The 21,578-nt window shown below is 40.5% G+C and overlaps 1 protein-coding gene across 1 annotated transcript in view; it reads left to right on the top strand.

Moving 5' to 3' along the window:
- Window positions 1-9,375: 9,375 nt before the first annotated feature.
- Window positions 9,376-21,578, top strand: part of RAB32 (RAB32, member RAS oncogene family) — a 47,170-nt gene continuing 34,967 nt past the window's right edge. The window contains exon 1 of the mRNA XM_039533086.1: window positions 9,376-9,838. Within this exon, the coding sequence (XP_039389020.1) occupies window positions 9,616-9,838 (223 nt within the window). The 5' untranslated portion in view covers window positions 9,376-9,615. The remainder of the gene's footprint in view (window positions 9,839-21,578) is intronic.

The raw sequence follows: 21,578 nt of genomic DNA, 5'->3' as shown, positions 1-21,578 counted from the left end.
ATGCAGCACTGTACATATAGACATGGCCTTAATGTCACCAGGTATCTAAACTATGTTTGGTGCAGTTGGAGTAGAGACAGCATCCATATTTTCAGGTACAGCTATGACAAGTAAATAAAAGCAGTGCATATCTAGGCAGGAAGTAAGTATGTACTATCTGTTTAAATACATGTTATTAGTTATATTTGTGGTCATGACGTGTTATTGCGTTGTATTTTGTGTTGCACTGCAGAAAGGAAAGCCCTGGTGGCATGTGATTAGCATTATGCACATGAGTAATCTCATGGAAGTGGTTTGGACTACTTATGGTGCATACAGTTAAACACATGCTTAAGAGGTTGCTAGACTGGGGATTAATTTGTTTCTGGTTGAGGAGAGAAATGGAAACTTTTTCTGACTCTGAAGTAATTAGAATAAATGATACCGTTTTCAGTTTTTTCCAATGTAATAATTTTTCTCTGATTAAAACTTGACATAGTAATTTTTGATATATTGAACTTGTGTGAATTAGTTTATGTGCGGGGCAATTATGTCACGCATACTCACATTAATCAAGGGTAGCAGATTTGGACCATTAATAGATATCTGTAAACCATACAGTTGATGCTTGGGTTTTTTTAGAAATCACACTTTTTATGAGATATTTTGTAATTCTGAATATATCGTAATCTAGCCTCTTCATGAGAGAAATAGTGTCATTTTGTAATTGAATATTTCATATCTGACTTCAGTCATATTTCTGTAGCTACAGATATAATGTGGTATGGTACAGAGTTAGTACATTTATTGTCTGAGATTGTCTAACAACTATAACATTTTCTATATTAGAATATTATCGATCTTTCGATTGGCTCACCAACATGAATGTAGTATTGGAAATCTCCAGCATCTTCCTGACATTCAATGTTTTAATCTTTATCTTCTCCAGAATAATGATGATGATGATGATGAAGAAAGGGGATGGGTTTGGGGTTTTTCAGTTTCAGCTATAGTATGAAGTAGATATAAAAAATTCCAGGTGGAGAATGACTATGAAGCTGTTTCTCTTTTCCTGATCTGCCCCTACTGCTACAGTGGAGTGAGTGAGTTGAATACAGTTGCTCTCCTAGATAGGAAGAAGTGAGCTGTAGCTCACGAAAGCTCATGCTTAAATAAATTTGTTAGTCTTTAAGGTGCCACAAATACTCCTGTTTTTTTTCTCCTAGATAGAGTTTATGGAATTGTAGGTAAAGGGTTAAGATGTTGTTGCCCCTTTCCTTGTTTACTCTCTTACTTCATTTAACTGCCTCAGCTCTGAGTTGGGGACTGAGATTCAAGCAGTCAGAGAACAGGTTGTTAGTATTTTATGCTTCACACTCTCCCACCCTCAGCCAACAATAAATTCACCCACCAAACATGATTATGGCAAAGATTGCAGAGAGGACTTTCAAAAGAAGAACAGACATCATGATGAAATTGGCCCAGCACAGAATGCCTGTGATTAATAAGAGACATGTAGATCAGGGAGCAAGTAAGTTCTATCACCACATAAAAAAGGCAGCCAAAGCTTTGCTACAAAAGCCATTTCTCTTCAAAGATTGGTCATAAATCAGTCTGTGGGGAAACATTCCATCCTCTAGGCAAAATTCAATCAGCAGGTCTCTTTCCACACTCGTGCTGGACTCACATAGTGATTGAAGGTAATGTGACTTCCTCCAAGCTTGTTTCTGTTCTTCTTTGAAGCAGACCCCTTCATCTGTCACGCCTGTATATATGCCTGGTTCTGCCACATTTACTGTGTTCAACTATTTTATTGATCAAAGAGTATTTATTTTATATTTTCTAGCAAGGAGAATCTTTACATTTTATTTTTTTAGACTCTCCAATATACCATTTTCATTAGTCTGCTTAATGTCTCCAGGCATCTGAGCTATGTTTGGTACAATTGGAGTACAGATGGCATCCATATTTTCAGCAGCACCTATGAGGTGTAAATAAAAAAATGGCACTTATTTAGGCAGAAAATAAGTATATATTATGTCTTTAAAACTGTGCTATTAGTTATATTGGTGGTCATAGAATGTTCTTCCTTTGTATTTTTTGTTGCACTGTAGAAGGTAAGGTCTCAACCTACGCACAATCTTAGCTTTATGCATGAGTAATCTCATTGAAGTGACTAGGAATGCAGACTGTGCAGAAAGTTAAGCATATACTCATTTATTCACAGGACTAGGCCTTATTGAGGCCTATGCAACCTAAATTTGACTTCCTGTCACCAGGCCTGCTGCTGGCAGCACTGAGCAGTCTTGGCTACTCCACTGATTCCATTTTACTCCACACAGCTTTTGTGTCCACAGATTGACAGCACAGAGGAGCTACTGATTGGAGTGGATGGGGAGGCTATGTAAAGGTCCATGGAAATTAATTCAGTCATTGGATTAAACTAGCTTCCACATAGTGGTCCTGAGCTCTGTGGCTTGGAAGCAAATAATTCCCTTGAATCTAGTAGTACATCTGCCCAATAGTTAGCCAAGCTAGTCAGGCCAGGCACTGGCTGTAGATTTCATAACCAGTGCAACTACAGGAGAGAGAGGAAGTGTTATGGAAGAAGAGAGGTTGTTTACTGCAGCTTTCCTCTCCTGGCTGGCAGGCCCTTCTGTCCCTTCTCACTGTAATCTGGGTAGAGGAAGTTAGTGATTAGGGGATGAGGAACATAGAGGAAAGAACAGAGGGATGGGATGGGAAAGGGAAGATTCAGGGGAGAAGAATGGAAGGCCTAAGTAGTGGTGGAGAGAAGGAGAGTAGCCAAAAGAAAAAAGAATATAAATGGAAAACAAAGGGGGGAAAGAGAGAAGACAAAAGATTTGGGAAAGGGAAGAATGAATATAATCAGGATGGGGAAGACAGAAGGGAGATAAGACAAAATGGAGGGAAGAGAAGACAAATTGGTGGAGGAGAGATTGGAAAAGACAGTTTTGAAGAAAGAGCTACACAAGAAAACATGGAGATGCAATACCACTACATTTTATAGAAATTTTGTTTTATTCAACTTTTTGTATCATGATTGAATGGTCTTTAGGTTATTTACAGTTGGAATAATCTTTTAATGTCCCCAGCATGTGGCCAGGGAAAGAGCGAGACCCCCTACTCAAACTTGACCTCCTTTGGCACCATCTATCACCTTTACTCTGAAACTTGACAAGTATGTGACTCAGCACAGTGCCCCTAGGGATGGGCTGGCCAACAACAACCAGGGGCTGTGGTAGAAAATCAAGTTTAAAAAAAAAATCCTATTCTTCAGCCTTCAGACTAAGTGAGAGGGATTACAACAGCACTGCTTTGTCAAGCTTTCAGTTCCTCTTCTCATTCATGGAGTAATTCTTGAAATGTCCAGTGTATGAAAAGAAAAACAAAAGGCGTTTACAATTGCTAGTTGAAATATGATATTGGCACCTGATTTTAAATGAGAAGAATCAGCTGAGCTAGTTAAAAAATGGCATGACGACAACCCTATCTAAGTCCTTCAGTGCAGGCGATTGAAGGAAACAATGTATAATGCTAATTACTCTGCAGTAATGCCAATGTTCTTTATTCACTGAGGCATTTTCACTGGCACAGAGGACCCAGTTGAAAAATACAATTCCATGCAAAAGACCGTGTGCCACCAAAACACAGTTCACAATACAAACATCTGCCATGCACTAGGTGGATAGCGGTTATATGTTTCTTTCGGTAATCTCATGCAGGGTTGATTATATTGCACTATGCAGAGACAGAAGGGTAATAAGACTGCATAAACTGATTGAATTTCGCTATCCAAATTTTGCCAAGCTGTTCTACACTGATTACAGCCAACTTAGATGAAATTAATAATAACGAAATTAAGGAAAATTATTTGTTCAGCAAGATCCATTGCTATTTGTCTGGCATGTTGTAATGTAATTAGAGCTGATCAAACTATTAATTGTGAACAATTTATTAGTCACATTTGGCCTTTTTTTGTTTGTGAATTCTCTGTGAACACATCTCGGCTTTTATAGATTTTTTGGTTACTTGTAATTGCTCAAACATATTTAAAACTGTTCTTATCAAGTACTCTGGAGCATTTGTTTTCAGAATTTATTAGGGCTGTCAAGTGATTAAAAATTAATCATGATTAATTGCACAATTAAGAAAATTAATCGTGATTAATCACACAATTAATCGTGCTGTTAAACAATAGAATACCATTTATTTAAATATTTTTTGATGTTTTCTACATTTTCAGATATATTGATTTCAATTACAACACAGAATACAAAGTGTACAGTGTTCACTTTATACTTATTTATGATTACAAATATTTGCACCATAAAAAACAAAAGAAATAGTATTTTTCAAGTCACCTAATACAAATATTGTAGTGCAATCTCTTTATCCATGAAAATTGAACTTAGAAATGTAGAATTATGTACAAAATATAACTGCCTTCAAAAATAAAACAATGTAAAACTTTAAAGCAGTGGTTCTCAAACTGTGGGTCGGAACCCAAAAGTGGGGGTTTTACTGGGGTTGCTAAGGGCCAGCATTAGACTTGCTGGGACCCAGGGCTGAAGCTGAAACCCAAACTTCACCCCCACCCAGGACAATGGGGCTCAGGATGCAGCCTCCTCTCACCCCAACCCGGAGTGACAGAGCTTGGCCTGTGGCCCCCTTTCCCCACACCCAGAGCAGCAAGGCTCAGGCTCCAACCCCCCCAACCAAGGGTCATGTAGTAACTTTATTGTCAGAAGGGAGGTTGTGGTGCAATGAAGTTTGAGAATCCCTGCTTTAGAGCTGAGTCCACTCAGTCCTACTTCTTTTTCAGCTAATCGTTCAGATAAACAAGTTTGTTTACATTTGCAGCAGATAATGCTGCTCACTTCTTGTTTACAATGTCACCTGAAAATGAGAACAGGGGTTGTGGCACTGTTGTAGCTGGTGTTGCAAGATATTTACATGCCAGATGTGCTAAAAATTCATATGTCCCGTCATGCTTCAACCACCATTCCAGGTGACATGCATCCATGCTGATGACGGGTTCTGCTCGATAATGATCCAAAGCAGTGAGGACTGATGCATGTTTCATTTTCATTACCTGAATCAATCTGAAGAAGGTTGATTTTCTTTTTTGGTGGTTCAGGTTCTGTTGTTTCCACATCAGAGTGTTGCCTTTTTAAGACTTCAGAAAGCATGCTCCACATCTCATCCCACTCAGATTTTGGAAGGCACTTCAGATTCTTAAACCTTGAGTCGAGTGCTGTAGCTATCTTTAGAAATCTCACATTGGTACATTCTTTGTGTTTTGTCAAATCTGCAATGGAAGTGTTGTTATATCGAACAACATATGTTGGGTCATCATCCGAGACTGCTATAACATGAAATATATGGCAGAATGCAGGTAAAACAGAGCAGGAGACATACAATTCTCCCCCAAGGAGTTCAGTCACAAATTTAATTAACGTATTATTTTTTTAACAAGGCTCATCAGCATGGAAATGTGTCCTCTGGAATGGTGTCCGAAGCATGAAGAGGTATATGAATGTTTAGCATATCTTGCACATAAATACCTTGCTATGCTGGATACAAAAGTGCCATGAGAATGCCTGTTCTCACTTTCATGTAACATTGTAAATAAGAAGCGGGCAGCATTATCTCCCATAAATGTAAACAAGCTTGTTTGTCTTAGCAATTGGCTGAACAAGAAATAGGACTGAGTGGACTTGTAGGCTCTAAAATTTTATATTGTTTTGTTTTGGAGTGCAATGATGTAACAAATAAAATCTACATTTATAAATTGCACTTTCATGATAGACTGCACTACAGGACTTGTATGAGGTGAACTGAAACAAATTTCTTTTGCTTATCATTTTTACAGTGCAAATATTTGTAATAAAAATAATAGACAGTGATCAGTGTTCACTTTGTATTCTGTGTTGAATTGAAATCAATATATTTGAAAATGTAGATAAAACATCAAAAATATTTAGCAAATTGCAACTGGTATTCTGTTGTTTAACAGTGCGATTAAAACTGAGATTAATCACAATTAATTTTTTGAGTTAATCGCATGAGTTAACTGCGATTAATCGGCAGCCCCATTTATTATTTGAGCTGTGTGATTGCTCACTTAATTATGTGATATGATTTCTCTTCCCTAATAGGATAACAACCTTTATAAACAGGAGGAAAGAATGAAGAAAGTCCTGACGGTGATGCGTCTCTAAAGAGAAGGTATGGAGGACTTCAGGGAGGAAGACCAGAAAGGTGATAAGGAAATGCTAGGAAAGTTAAAAAATTTCCTATCCTTTTCTACACAAGAAAGAGCATTATATTTGACTGTATGTGAAACCCATATTTAAAACTAGTCGGATTCCCTAATTACTGAAGGAGAAAGATAAGCTTTATTGGCTCTCTCTCTGGCTTTACTTTCAGTTTTCGGCTGTTGCATTCACACTATGTAACTGCATATGTGTAGTCTTCTTCACAAAAGTTGCTGCCAACTCACTGCCTGGTTTATTTGTCTGTGTGCCAGGAATTTCAGGGTGGTGCCATGGATTCTTTGTATTCTTCTGTCCCACAATACACACCTTTATATGTCAGCCAGGTGAGTGGGTTGAATCCACTGTTCACATCATTTGCCCACCATTAACCCCAGTAATGAACTGCATGTATGTGCACAGAAGTGTTTGCAAAGGTTTCATGTAACTTTTTCCCTTTCATTGTGGTAAGTGTGTTATTGTCGTTGTCAGCAACAGAGTTTCAGGGATTCTGTACCTGTGGTGAGTATCACCACCTACGCATGTCAAATGAAGGACCACTTTCATTTTTTGTCTCTTCACCTTAATGCCAGGTGAAACTTGAACCAGGACACTTAAAGTTCAAAGTACTTGAAGTACTTTGAAGCTCCACCATGGAGCTAAAGGGAAATCTCCATTGGTTGCTAGTAGTAGTCCTGATGTGGGCCTGATTCTCTTCTCACTTACATCATTGTAAACCAGAAATAACACCACTGAAGTCAATAAAATTACATAGGTGTAAAACCAGCATGAGATCGGAATCAGGCCTGATAGACTTGTTAAATCTTATTGATCACTATATAAATTTTACATTAAACTGATGATTTGAATTTGATTACATGAATTTGAGAAAAGAAAGCTTGATGATCTTGTTACAGGTTTTATTAAGTCTTCATTTTTTATTTGTTTAGAAAACACTCCTACAATCTGCAAGATAAGCACATTGTACGTGTAGCTCTTCTGATTAATACATTCCAGTGCATGTCTGACACTACCAACTCCACTCACTCCCATGCCTGTTTTTGTCCCTCCCACAGCAGAATCTGCACCTTCTGCGATGCCACCCAGAACAGCCTTGCTGTCCATGTGTGCCTACCAGCTTTGGTTTCCTCCTTTTGGCTAGCATTCTTCCCCTAATCTGAATTCAGATGATTCCTATTACCACCCCAGTCTGACAATTATATAATACTGATTTAAAAAAAGAAAACTCTGGAAGTTAATGTAGCATGACAAATAACTGAAAACCTAACATGAAAGCATAAAATAAAATCGGTCTCCCAACATCAATTCTATCCTTGTGTTCTGACACCCAAGTATTCTTCTCACCCACCTCCATCTATACTGAATGCATCATCATTCTATCTATACACATTAATAATAAAGACCTTAGGGCAGGGATCCTGTCATACTTTTATGTCAGACACTAACAAGTGTCTGCTCAATTATGTTCAGCAGCAGATACATTTTTAAAAATAGGTGAACCATGGTAAACCAAATGCAATTAATGTTGGCTTCTGCAATGGCAAAGAGCTGTTTTATAATGACAAGAAGTGTGTTTTTCTGGATAAATTTAGTTATAAGGGGAACTGGATTTACAATTAAGCATTTTAATGGGAAATCAACACATGGGAATGTCATTTATTCCTCTATTGTGTGAGCCCCTTTAGATGATTATATCTTCCATGCTTATAATAGACGTAAATTATGTTATTCCCATAAGCTGATGTCCCTATGAAATGCTTAATACTAAATCCAATTCCCTTTGTATCTAAAGGTATCTAGCAAGAAATGCCTCTTGACTGTACATGCATCTGACGAAGTAGATATTCACCCACGAAAGCTTATGCTCCAATACATCTGTTAGTCTATAAGGTGCTACAGGACTCTTTGTCGTTTTTTACAAAACCAGACTAACACGGCTACCCCTCTCATACTTGACTATACAAAACACCCCTTTGCCATAATATTCTCTAGAAAAACCAAATGGAAGACAACTTGATTGCTGGTAGAGAAAGGGAAGTGAGGGTGCCCATTTGCCAAAGGGAGGAGGATCAGGCTAGAGACATGGAAGAGATGAACTGTCTAGGGCAAGGCTACAGAGCATGTCAACAGGCAGGAGGGGAAAATGCTAGTCTTTGCTTTGACATCTTGTCCTTGTAAATCTTTGTTGCTCCGCAGCTACAGCCAGTGCTGGAAGGGGGCCGAGGGTAAGAAAGGCTAGCCTGGCCCCCTGATGAGCTATCCAAGAGGCACTGGCATGTATCTGGTGCTGATGAACAGACTGGAGCCTCAGGAATTTTTTTTTTAAACGGTTCTGCACACCCCTCTACAAAAGGGTGCTAGTGGGCCTGGTGCAGCCATTTCACTCCAAACGCTTCCCTCCTTCTCAGACAACACAAGGCAGAACCACACATCGCCACCCCGCCCCCCCAGCCTGTCCATGCAAGGTCCCCTGCTTTACCCAGCCCTCCAGTGCGCACATGGACTGGCTCCTCAAACACACCCGCTGGTCCAAGACTTGATCCCAGCCGCCCCCAAACACAGGGCCAACGGGGGGGGGGGAGGAGAAAGCAAGCCAGTACAAATTACCGGGCCGGCGGTCCAGAAGGGGGCCTGGGGCCCGGCTTTGTCAGACCTATTTAGCTGGTCTGCCCTTGCTGGGGGGCCTCGACATTTTTTTTCCACCGGGGGCCGAACCTGCTGTCAGCAGCCCTGCACACCCACCCGCCACGTTGGCACCTGGCACTGCCCCAGTCCCTGCTCCCTCTTTTCCTGCAGCCCAGCCCCCCTTTCTCCTCCAGCAGCCCCTTCCTCACAGCCCTCCACCGCCTCGGGCAGCGCTGGGGGCAGCCCGGATCCCCCCCGTGCAGGCAGCACGTGGCTAAGCTCGCCCAAGCGCCTGGGACACCACGGGGCAGGGGCAGAGCCAGGCACGACTGCGGCTCCGGCCTCCGGCCCGGGAGTGGGTGGGTAGGGTGGGGCGGGGCGGGGCCGGGCCGGGCCGGGGCTCCTCCTGCCGCCACTCACGCTTCTCCTCCCTCCCGCCCCCGGGGTTTTATAACGCGCCGGGCTTCCGCGTCCTGTGACTCCAGTCAGGTGGTTGCGTTTCTGTGCCGGGCCGGGGCGGGGCAGAAAGTTCCCCGCGGTAGACAGTAGCTGGGCGAGGAGAAAGTTTGCAACAAGCTGCCCGCGCGCAGGCAGGGCCCAGCGTCCCGGCTCCCTTCCCCAGGGCTCCGCGTTGCCGAGGGCTGCGGCTGGCAGCTCCCCGGGGAGCAGCAGTTCGCGGCGGGCTCTGCTGGGCACGGGGGAGGCGGTGAGAATGGCTGGGGGCGAAGGCGCCAGGCTGCCCGAGTGCCGGGAGCATCTCTTCAAGGTGCTAGTGATCGGGGAGCTGGGCGTGGGCAAAACCAGCATCATCAAGCGGTACGTGCACCAGCTCTTCTCGCAGCACTACCGGGCCACCATCGGGGTGGACTTTGCCCTCAAAGTCATCCACTGGGATAGCAAGACCCTGGTGAGGCTGCAGCTCTGGGACATCGCAGGTAAGAGCACGAGGGAAGCTGCACGGACTTGAAGAGTGAGCACGTTTAGTCGCTCCCCGAGCTCTCCTGGGCCCCTTCAGGCGCTGTTGCTTTCTGGGTTGCACAAGACAGTAATAAACTAGAGAGGGAAATAGGCAGCTAAGCTTGTCTTCTCGGGGCACCTCTGTGGTGAGATCATGCTTGTCTCAACCTTAATAGAGAAAAACTTACTTGCTCTACTCCGGCTTTATAGTCTTCTACATCTTCACTCTGCTTTCTTGCCCTGGCCATGCTGGACTTCCATTTTTCCTCTGGGCTCAGAACAATAACAAAGCTTTTAACAGCTTTTTGAAGATGCGAGAAAGAGGTCATTGTATCCTGCCAGGCTACTATTGCATTCATTCATTGTAATTGGGACACATCTAATGTGTCTCCATGCTTTTGGTTTGGCCACAGTCGCTTAAGGGCTTAACAGCTGACTTCAAAAGACAGCGGTAGTCCTGCTAACCACCTGATTTAGGGGAAGATATAACAGTTTATGTTCTGATTTATTCCAGAATTTCAGTAGCATGGTAACTGTGAAGCTCATTCAATCTTGCCATACTCATGGCCATCATTCTAAAATAGCTTTAAAATAAATGTAGCCTATTCCAAGTTAGTGCTGGTACATAGAACCCCAGTGGACTTAAAGTAACTCAAGTATGTAATGAAGCTCAAGTTTGGAGGAAGCATCTCTAGACTGCAGGATTCAGGTCTGCTTTGTTAACTGAAGGGCTAAGGTCAGTCTTCTTGCAACTCCTTGGACAATGCAAAAACAAAATGTCTGGTAATACTCACTTGTATATCTGGAAAAATGCATAGGATTTTTTTTCTTGTTCTCCAGCAATAAAAGCCTGCTGCTGACAAATCTTGTTCACAGCCTGCAATTACATACAGAGGAAAGGAATGTTGTATGAGTCAAACCTCATGCTGCACTTGGGGCACATCTGGGTTAGAGAATTAACCCAAAGTCTGTCATTCTGTCAACTCACTTTATGCTGAGGCATTAAACAGCCCACAGTGTATAAAATCACACTTTCCTCTTCTGTGTTTACACTATGAGATGGTTTAAAGATGCAGACACATCTCTAACCTGACATTTCTTTTTTCACTTAGTTTATATCTAGCCCTTAGTGTCCAGCCACACACCTGTTTTCTTTGCCCTTTCTCATCACCTTCTTTCAAGTGTCTGTCTTTCTAGATCTAAGAAATTAGATATGCTCAGTATTATGTGCTTTCCATATGAAGGATGGCTTTTAACATCCTGCTTACTAGGATAGCCTCATGACTTTTTCCCACTGAACTTTGTGAGCCCAAGAGAACAGTATCTGCAGTCTTATTCCAGCATAAGTCAGCAAAGCACAAACAATATAGTGCATAGTACTCTTCCTATGTAGCAAACAACATCACTACCAGTCACAATTTCAGTACAGTTTATGGTACCTAGATTGACCTTAAAAACAGAATGGGGATTCTCCAAACCACAAAATCCTAGATGTTAATGCAATATGTAGAAAGTGTTTTCATATACCTCTTTGAAGCTATTACCCTATAGAGTGGTATGAATTATCCTAAATGGTGTTTTTGGAGAGTAGTTACACCATAGAGATGTTTAAGGTATTGCTGTAGAAAATGTATCAAACTCAAAAGGGCTGAAGTTGTGAAGTTTATTGCCTTTCTACCACTAACTCTTGATGGAAATGTGACATTCTTAATGCACAAACATAGAAATGAAAGTTATAAAGACTACCCCCTCCAGCTTTCCTTGTGCAGGATTTTTTAACACTGTATATGAATGCCTGATTTCTGTAACTGAGCTCTCACTGCTGCTCACATTCATTTTGGATTCAGTAGAATTGTTCTGACTTGTATCAAATATTTATGGAGAAGAAACTATTGAAGTTGCTGTATGGACTCTTGGAATATTAAGGATTTTGTAGTCTAACTATAAAAGTGAATACTAAACATAAGTGATTAAGCAGAATTTAAAAAAAATGAATTGTAACAAATATACATACATGTAGTATATGAGAATCTGGAATAGTTTCCTACACCATCCCGAGTGTCAAGTACCAGCTCTTGTTCACTTAGAATAAATCACCCAGGGTAACACTTTCAAAAGTGCCTACCTGCCTTTCAGTGGCCTGTAGGCTTCTAAATCATGTGGGCATTCTTGAAAATGTTACCCTTTAAATGTCTTTGTTATCTTAAAATGGCGAAACATAACACAGCCATTTCTTGGATCTTAATCTCTTGTGCCACCCAGTCTTTCTAGCTTATTAATAAATATGGAGCCTCTTCATGCTATGTCAGGTTTTATCCAGCTTAGGTCAATAGTGACTAAAAGTTGCCCACTTAGCTGTGAAATAAGTTGGTGGTGCCAATCCTATTGGACTGATATCAGTGTAACAATTAATATTATGCTGGTAGAGGCCAAAGGCTGAATGGCCATGGAGAGTGGATATATTGGCAAAGAACTTGATGCCCTTGTGTTTTGGACTTTGTCTGGAGAGTTGATCAGGGAACTTTCATTATGATCAGCTGTCTTGCTACTAACTTTTTTGCAGTTGCAGGTGATTGGGCCTTCCATCTTTAGCAATGTGTATTCTGAGGGTGGCCTAAGGTAGACTTAAAAAAATGGTGAGAAAGCTTGTACTGTTGTTACCAATGGATTAAAGAATAAAACGTTGCTATCATTTATAACATGAATTCCTGTACTATATTTTTTTAAAAAGGGAGAGGGAATAATAATCTCGTGTGAGTATGTCACCGCCATCTTCTCTCACCAGCTGCCACAATTCAGCCTCATCTTTTTCATTATGAAGATAAATATGTAATTGGTGTCTTTCATTATCAGATGGGTCCCATGTTTTAGTGCCTTTTAACCTATGTCTTGTGCTGCCCCATCACCAGAGGTGCTAGCTCTTTTATGGAAGGTATAAATTAAGCTTGTGCTTGTTCCTGGACTCCATTCTGCTGAAACCAGTTTACTCAAGCACTTCCAGCTGGCCAGAAAAGCTGCACAAATTGACTCCCATAGGCCCCCTTTACACCTCATTTAAGCACTGCAGTAACATTAAAAAATCCTTTCAGCTAGTATCTGCAAGCTTATTGCTAGTAGCTGGCTATGTGGCTTTAGAATGACAGTTAACACTGTTAATAAGTTTATGCTGGAATTTGTTTTACAAACATCCAGTATTTAGCAATAAATCTGTTTGGCCTGAACATGTAACTGGGGCCATTAGCAGATTCAAATGGAAAATAGAGAATGTGAGAAGCTAGAATAATTTTAGTAACAAACTTACTTATAAATAACTTGGCTTCTCTTAATAAAGCCTGTCACTGTACTAAAGGTTGTGACACTATTTGTGAACATGTGATGGTCATTCCCTCTAGCACCACCTATTAGCTATCTTCAAGCTCTGCACAGATGGATGTAAATAATTGGGGCTGAATGTGGATGCAGGCTAAAAACTTTAGACATGGGTTAAAAAGCTCACAGTGGTGAATACCGTTTCAAGAGTCGAGTGTAATCTTTTTTTAAACAACTAAAAACTAAGTTTTAAAAAACTAAGGTTACACAAACATTTAAGTAACTGGAAACTCTTAACTAATACAAATGTGTTAAACTCTTCTGAACACAAGCTTATCCTTAGGTCCCAAAGCTCAATAGGATTAACAGAAAAAGTGCTGTGAAGGACTCTAGCTAGACTCTCTAGCATACCTCATGGAAGAAAGAGGCTTTCCTCCTGGAGTTAAGTGAAAGAGACTAAAGTGGGGGTTCATATAATGCATTACTATTACCATTATGGGGGCACCTCTTTAACTGTTCTAGTCCATTATGGGTTCTGATTGCATTGTCACTGGATAATGACTGGTGAGGTAGTGGAATGTCCACAGAATTTAGTCCTGGTCCTGAGAGAGGCTAGACCTTTAAGTGACACCTTCTCTTTCAATGCAGTGAGTTGTGAACCCCTGCCAAATCAGTTCAGCATGTCCTGGTAGGATTCCCCCTCCCCCCCCTCTTGGAATTCCCTAGGATAGAGATTGTAGGAGTGCTGGGATGACTTGTTGTAGGGGTAAAGGTAACATAAGATAGTTTAGGGGAGTGGTAATTGGGTGATATCATACTAAAGCACCAGAATCTCTTGCATACGTGCCTGTGTACTGAATTTAAAATAGGATAGTCTGCAGTCTTTTTTTTTTTTTTTTTTTTGGAGGATCAGTAGTCTTAGTCATGGCAGGGGTGGGAAATCAGATAGTCCTGTCACTGTAACTTTAAGGAAGAGCTGAGCAGTAATTAGTTGCATGCTGATACAGGAAACAAAATTCATAAAATAAGTCTAGAGTGACATTTAGAAGAGACTTAATTTTAGCCATCATGTATTAGTAGAATGCTATAATGCCTTTGCCTCGCTTGGTGCCTGATATACCTTCCAGAAAAGAGATTGGAACCAGTTTAGTTGAACTCCTGTGAAATGAGGGAGGAAACAGTAGGTAAAAATACAGAAGTGATGACTCAGTCTGGTGTGCTTTCACACTGCAGAAGAAAAGGCTGCTTAATTATAGTTAAAGATTTTTTCCAAGTCTAAATTTCAATACAAAGTGAGGGATCCCTTCTTGGGTAACATACCTTATATACTATTTGAACCGAGAGGTAGAAGGGTGTGCTGCAAATGTAGCTTTATCTAGAAATCAGTTTCTCTACTTAAAAATCCCTGCAGGAGCAAACTTTAATAAGACATATAAAGACTTAAAAATAAATAAACACCCTATCTTGCTCTCTGCCTAGATATCACCATGGTGATGGAGGTCTGCAGTTCTATAAAATGGGAGAAAATAAATCTAGTTATTCCTTTCTTTATAACAGTTAATGCAAATGACCTAATCGTGCTGGTATTATTAGTTTGTATGTTTGTATTCACATCAGAGCTCTAGGGTGAAAGAAGTGGAATGGGCTTGGAGAGCAATTGATTTTGCTCTATTCCAGAGTCATTAATGTCAGTGCCAGATTGAAGTAAGAGTGCTATTAAAGCTTCAACAATTAAATTACTTTAGTATTTTTGGCAGAAAATCCCCCCCCCCCCCCTTTTTAGGGCTTTCATCATGGTAAGGAAGAATAGCTCTACATTTTTTAGATCACTAGGACGCTTATCTAAAATTGCATGAAACAATTAAACAACAAGTAAAAGAGCTGGAAATGCATGATGTAAGGATTTTATATTCTTGCACACTACTTGAGTTCTAACATGCTCAGTTTTGCTCATAACCCCACTAACTCCAAGACTTGCAGGCAGTAAGAACTCTGAACTGCTATAGCTTTTCATCTGGAGATCTCAAAGCACCTAGCTATGAGTTAGGGGAATATATCCCAATTTAGAAGGGGCAGGAAACTGACAAAGGTGAAGTAACTTGCTCAAAATCCATGAGTTAGTGGAAGAGCTGCGCATAAAGCGGAGTGGATAGATTTACAGAGGCACTGTAAACTGGAGTCTAACTCCCATTAACTTCCCTGGTCCTGTGGGAGCCAGGGAAGGAGGTGCAGGAGAGAGACTGTCCCTGACCCAGATTCACAGTGGAATGTGGGGTGGGGGAGGAAATACTACAGTAAATTCAGTTGGGGGGGTGGTTTCCTATCTTCCTATGTGTTGGAAGATAGAATGAAAGTCCCAATTTTGGCGGGGGGGGGGGGTAACTGGGGGGCAGTCTCTAAGGGAGAGCACAAACCTTGTATTTGCTACTCCCTTCTCAGTTTTGTTGTTGAGAACAGATCCCTCTCATCTGGTGCAGTAGATTGCTTGAGAGTTAATGAGTTCACTCTCAGCAACTGGTTTGGCTTGCTGTTTCTTTAGGCTGTTGGGTTTTATTGCAATAGAGCATAAAAACTCTTGATAGTGAATTAAACACAGGTTCCTACATAAAAGGCCTATTGTCTCTAAGCTGTATGTAAAGAATATATATAATTTAGGCTATTTCTACACTATAGCATATGTCAGCATAAGTTATGTTGCTCAGGGGTCACCCCCCTGAGTGACCTAAGTTACACCGACATAAATGCCGGAGTGGACAGTGCTATATCTGTATGAGAGCTTCTCCCACCCATATAGCTATCACTGCCTCTCACGGAGGCAGTTTTATTATGCTGACTGGAGAGCTCTCTCCTGTTGGCAAGAAGCATCTTCACCAGACTCCCTGCAGTGGTGCAGCTGCATGTGTAGACAAGCCTTAGTCACACTAAGCCTTTCACTTGTGTTTTAAAAAAAATAAATAAAAAAAAATTAGTTTCAGTTTAACTGGTTTGATTCTTATTTGTAATACGTTCATAATTAAAACTCCCAAGCATGCACCATTTAGCTTATTACACAATGCTTTTCTTCAGTTATTATGGTATCTTGTGCAGTGTACCTTCTTAGAGATGTCTGCATTCAAAAGCAAGCCTCAAACGCTGCATTTTGTGCACTAAGAATTTCATCACTTCAGAAAATGATCATGGTTGACTTGAAAATCTGTAATTCACCTGTGTTGTGAATGATTGCCCTTGGAGATATGTGGTGCAGTAACTCCACTGTGTACTAATGTTTCCCTATTTTTCCACTGGGAATGTCTTTGAGATACAAAGAAAAATAGCTTGCTTCAGTTAATTTAGACTCTGGAAAGCATGCTTTAACGTTCTGAGAACTAATAGGATGAGACATGTTGCATTTTGGTAATTTTTTCATAATCTAAATCTAAATTTAGTACAGTTCTAAAAAGCCCTCATATCTGGAGGTAATTTACAACTCTGAAAATACTAAGTAATCTCTTCTGAGAACGATTACTAGCATGCCAAGTACAGTCAAATTATAAACAATCAGTAAACAAGGTCTTAAATATCTTGCCATAGAGTTCTGTAGTTTTAATGAAGAATTGTAAGACGCCACAATTCTTTACTATATTTGAGCTACCCTGCTTGTAATACCATGTGCTCTAAACAAATGCATTGTGAGCCTACAAAATTCAAGGATATAAAACTTAAACCAAAACAAAACCCTGTTCTCACTTTAAATTTAAGTAATTTGGTGTGAAGGAGAAATCCCCCCCATCCCATAGAACAGATTTTATATATATATGGCAGGCAGCATAGCTTAAAAATAATCAGGTATCCTGTGTATTAGTCACACTGATTATGCAAGATAGGACTGTTCAGTTTTCTTTGTTTCAATTAACAAATAGATTTATCTTCAGCCAGTAACTAGCCTAGGTAAACAGGCACTGCAGAAAAACATAGGTTGGAATGATTTGAGCTCTTGTGAACAATATTGCAATGCACACCAAAAGCAATTTTCCTAGCAGGCCTTTAAGAACCATTTGCAGAATCTTGTTGCCATGGCACAATACATCTAGGATGAGATCTTCAACTAATGTCCAGTTAAACCTGTGTGTTCTAGAATGGGAATTTCGTAATATGATTAGGAAGCCACAAACAGTACTGCTTCACTAGTACACCCTGCAGATCCTCTTAATTTTGTTTCACAATGCATTGCTTCATGCTGGGAAACAGTCGTTATTCAATGCAGAGGCTTTTAGGCACTGTGGGATAGGTGATTCTAGAGGCCCAGAACACATTCTGAAGTTGCAAGGTGTGCTGTGTGTATGTAATGAAACTGTCCAATCAAAGTGTTGCTCTGGATGTTTGAAACTATTCCTAAAATAAGGCTGCAACGAGGATTCCACAATAGTTTTTTCAATTAGTGAGACATCCATTTGCAATACTAAGTGTAAAAGCCAAGCATATTAAAGTTGTACTATAAAAGGGAAGAATTTAATTACAATATAATGAAACTTAAATAGTGCTTTACAGAGAACAGACTGTGGTTTCCCCCACCCCACCCCGTTTTACTAGTTGGCATCAGGCACAATTATACTGAAGCTAACTGGCCAAGAATTGCTTTTGTTAAGTTTATAAATCTCAACCTTCTCCTCTTAAAGCTTAATTTAAACTCCTAGATAAAACTAGCTTAAAGGGACATTAAGTTGGGGCTGATTTACTGGCTGGATGTACAGAACTGCCAGTGAATTTGCAAATGTCAAATTTTAAGTTCTGTCCTGTTGGTACTTGTGGATCAAATCCCTTCTATATGAGAAGTATTAGCGGAATTCTAGAATAAATATTAACTATTTTGTTAACTATTTAAGTCTTCACCAAGCTTTGCAGACCTAAATCTCAGATTTGATTAAATAAACCTTTAGTGGCCTATTAGGGTATGAATAGATGCAACTTGAAATGTGTTTTTACAGGGATACAGTTCAGTTAGGTCAAGTTCTGTGTACAATGATTTTATTCTCTTTAAACTGCTCAGTTTCTTTCCCTGCATCTCCCTAGAAAGGGCATCTTCATGGTATATATTGGTTTGGCCTCCAGAAACTACAATTTCCAGACCACAAATGTCTGTTTTTCTTCTATCAGAGGGGTAGCCGTGTTAGTCTGGTTCTGTAGAAGCAGCAAAGAATCCTGTGGCACCTTATAGACTAACAGACGTTTTGCAGCATGAGCTTTCGTGGGTGAATACCCACTTCACGTCCACCGTGCCTTTTCTCTTTCACCCCATCCCACCCCTTCATGCATGACCCAAGTGCTGTTCAAGTAGAGAAAGAATGAACATTGTTTGTCACCAATACTCCTCTATCACATGGCACTTCCAAGGGTTGAATGTAATGTGTAGGCCGGGTTCTGCCAACCCAGTGAGTAAGTGATAAGGAATTAGAGAGTAAAGACTGATCCCATGTTGGAGACACATACTTAGTGGACTCTTCTAAAATCGTATAAGTACTTTACTTTGGGAGGTAGCATGCATGAAAGAAGCTATACAAAATAGCTGTAGTAAAAACCCTGCTCTTACAGGGCTCTTAAATCAACCCCTTTGAATTGTAGCTGATCTTTTGGAGTAATAGCTTCTTTCTTTCAGATATCTTTATACTAACCTTTTACAAAGAAATGTATTAATTTTGTGTCTGCATGTGGCATGGCAATGTAAGAAGGAAGTGGCTTACAGCTGAGGTATTCTGAATCTCCTGCTCTTAGTCATAAAAGCACAGGCATGAATCCCCTAAATTCCATGAAGCTCTGGCTGCTCACAGCTCTGTGCGGTAGCTACCAAGTGCAACATTTATTGCATGAAGTAACAATTCTTGTTTTAACAAATTAAAGTTTCTGTATTCGGAGAGAGCAGCCAAACTAAGGTTGCACCAGCATAAACAGATTACTACATGATATGGAATTTATTTTTCAAGTGTTGTCTCATGGGAGTGGGGAGTTTGCATGTGGATTTGGAAGGCTCACTTTATGCATCTATCTCTAAAGTGAATAGAGAAGATGACAGCAGGGCTTTAAGGAAAAGTACCCACTCAAGAAATGTGATGCAGGGCATTGCAGAAAGCCTTGAATGCTTAGTATATTTAGGCAGCCAATTCGGGGTGAGGGTCTTTTGACTGAATAGCTATTGAGCTTTAGGTTTCTTGCTTTTTAGTGAATATTTGTCAATATTTCCAATGTCCCTGTTTGAATTTCACTGAGCTGTAATCCAGTGTAACTCTTTATAAACAAAACTATTTTCCTTTATTTTGGGGTTGTTGAATAATATTGACATAGGGTGTGAACTTGTTATGCAAGTTAGGCAGAGCTAGGGTGACCAGATGTCCTGTTTTTGGGACTTTCTTATATAGGTGCCTATTACCCCCCCACCCCTGTCCTGTTTTTTCACAGTTATCTAGTCACCCTAGGCAGAGCAAAGTTGTGCTTCCAATCTCTGCAGCATATGAATAGGGCCCAAATTTCTGGTCCATTGTGGTCAATTTCACGGTCATAGGATTTCAAAAATCATAAATTTCATAATTTCAGCTATTTAAAACTGAAATGTCAGTGTTGTAATTGTAGGGGTTCTGACCCAAAAGGCAGTTGTGCAGGAGGTCGCAAGGTTTCTGTAGGGGGTTGTGGGTATTACCACCCTTACTTCTGTGCTGCTGCTGGTTGGGCGCTGCCTTCAAAGCTGGACACCCACCCAACAGCTGTCGCTCTCTGGCCACTCAGCTCTGAAGGCAGCACAGAAGTAAGGGTGGCAATACTGCAACATCCTCCCCCTCATGCCCCTCCTCCCCCATGGCAACTCCCTTTTGGGTCAGGACCCCCAATTTGATAAACATTGGTCTCCCTTGTGAAATCTGTCTCTTTTGTTCTTCTGTCCTATATTATACAGATTTCAGTCTGTGATGTTTTTCATTTCTGTGAATTTGGTAGGGCCCTACATGTGAGTAAAATTGAAAGCTTCTTGCCTGGCATTATTGGAGATGTGCAGAATATAGTGGAAAACATGTTAAACAAAACTCCCAACTTCATCAATAGATGATCCATTTCTTCCTCTCCTATCCGAATGGAAGGGGGGTGGGCAACTCCTAGTCAACTCTGTATGCTATATTGAAATCTGTTTCTTTCAGTAGAAATATAGCAATATGTGGTCAGTCTAAATTTGAATAATCAAGTTGGATGGGTTGTCTGATCACTGGATAAAAGTGGCAGAGTTCAGCTCTTCATAACCCTGTAACCAGAAACTGTTTCTTGAGCAGATTGTTGAACTGAACCACTGTCATTGGCCCAGAGGAAGGGCTTTCATGCTAGTTCATATGGAGCCACTTTCTGTAGTAAGTACTATGCAATTTTTTTAACTGACTTTCAGTGACCTGTGCATATCTCTAGTTGTGACCTGAGCATGCAGGTTAACTACCTCCCAACTTGTCAGGTGAGGTGATTGCTGTAAAAGTAAATATCAACAGCAAAATAATAGTCAGACTTGCATCATGTCATTTTTTTATTGTGGTCTTTTTACAATAAGACTAGTGTCAACTTCAAAGATTATAGTGATTTAGCAAAAATATGAGGATTGAGAGATACTTGTGAACATTGCATCCCACCACACATGTATCAAGCTGTCCCTTGGTTTATTCGGTCAAGATTTGTTTTTCTGGGACTAGGCAAAAATTGGCCAGCGGGCATTATTTCTCTTTTTGGGGAGAATACTCTGCCCTCTAGCTTGAGGGTCTTTTTCATACCAGTTTAATCTTGGCTTTGAGTGGTGCAAATAAGGTCCTCAGCAAGTAAATGAAATGTTAGTGCTTAAAACCATAGAAGATAAGTCATAGCCTCTAATACAGCATGTTCCAGAAGTAGCACTTTTCAAGCACCCACAGTTGGCAAAACTTTATATCCACTCGTCACTTGCTCTTTATTCCTAAACCAGTCCTTTTACACCAAATTTTAATATCCATGTCAGTCCTTGAATCCAAAGGAATTAATTGCGATTTAATCTGTAATCAGCACACATTTCCAGACCATCTGAATAAGAGGTTACTGCCATGTAACTTGGTATAAGTTTGAGATGCAGTTATTGACTTTTCTGCAGATACTGCACAATACAATTACACAAATTATGCAAATATTATAACCTTGCTACACATCTTCAAGGTGTTGTTGCATGCGTTTAACGGATTCATTTGATTATGCATCTGTCAACAAGGTATCTGGGTGCATCCTATGGGTTATATACAAAAATTCAGGAGCACAGACACACAATCTCAGATAGCATAACCCTGAACTTTTTTCTGTGAGGATAGCTATTAGTTGGGGGGTGGGGGAAGGGGAGGTACAGGCAGTTGATAGGGTGATCAGTGGTTCTCAACCAGGGTATATGTA

The sequence above is a fragment of the Mauremys reevesii genome, linkage group 3 (genome assembly GCF_016161935.1).
Source record: "Mauremys reevesii isolate NIE-2019 linkage group 3, ASM1616193v1, whole genome shotgun sequence".
In the NCBI taxonomy this organism is placed as follows: Eukaryota; Metazoa; Chordata; order Testudines; family Geoemydidae; genus Mauremys; species Mauremys reevesii.
The sequence above is the reverse complement of the archived record's forward strand: the minus strand, read 5'-3'. Positions and strand labels throughout refer to the sequence as shown.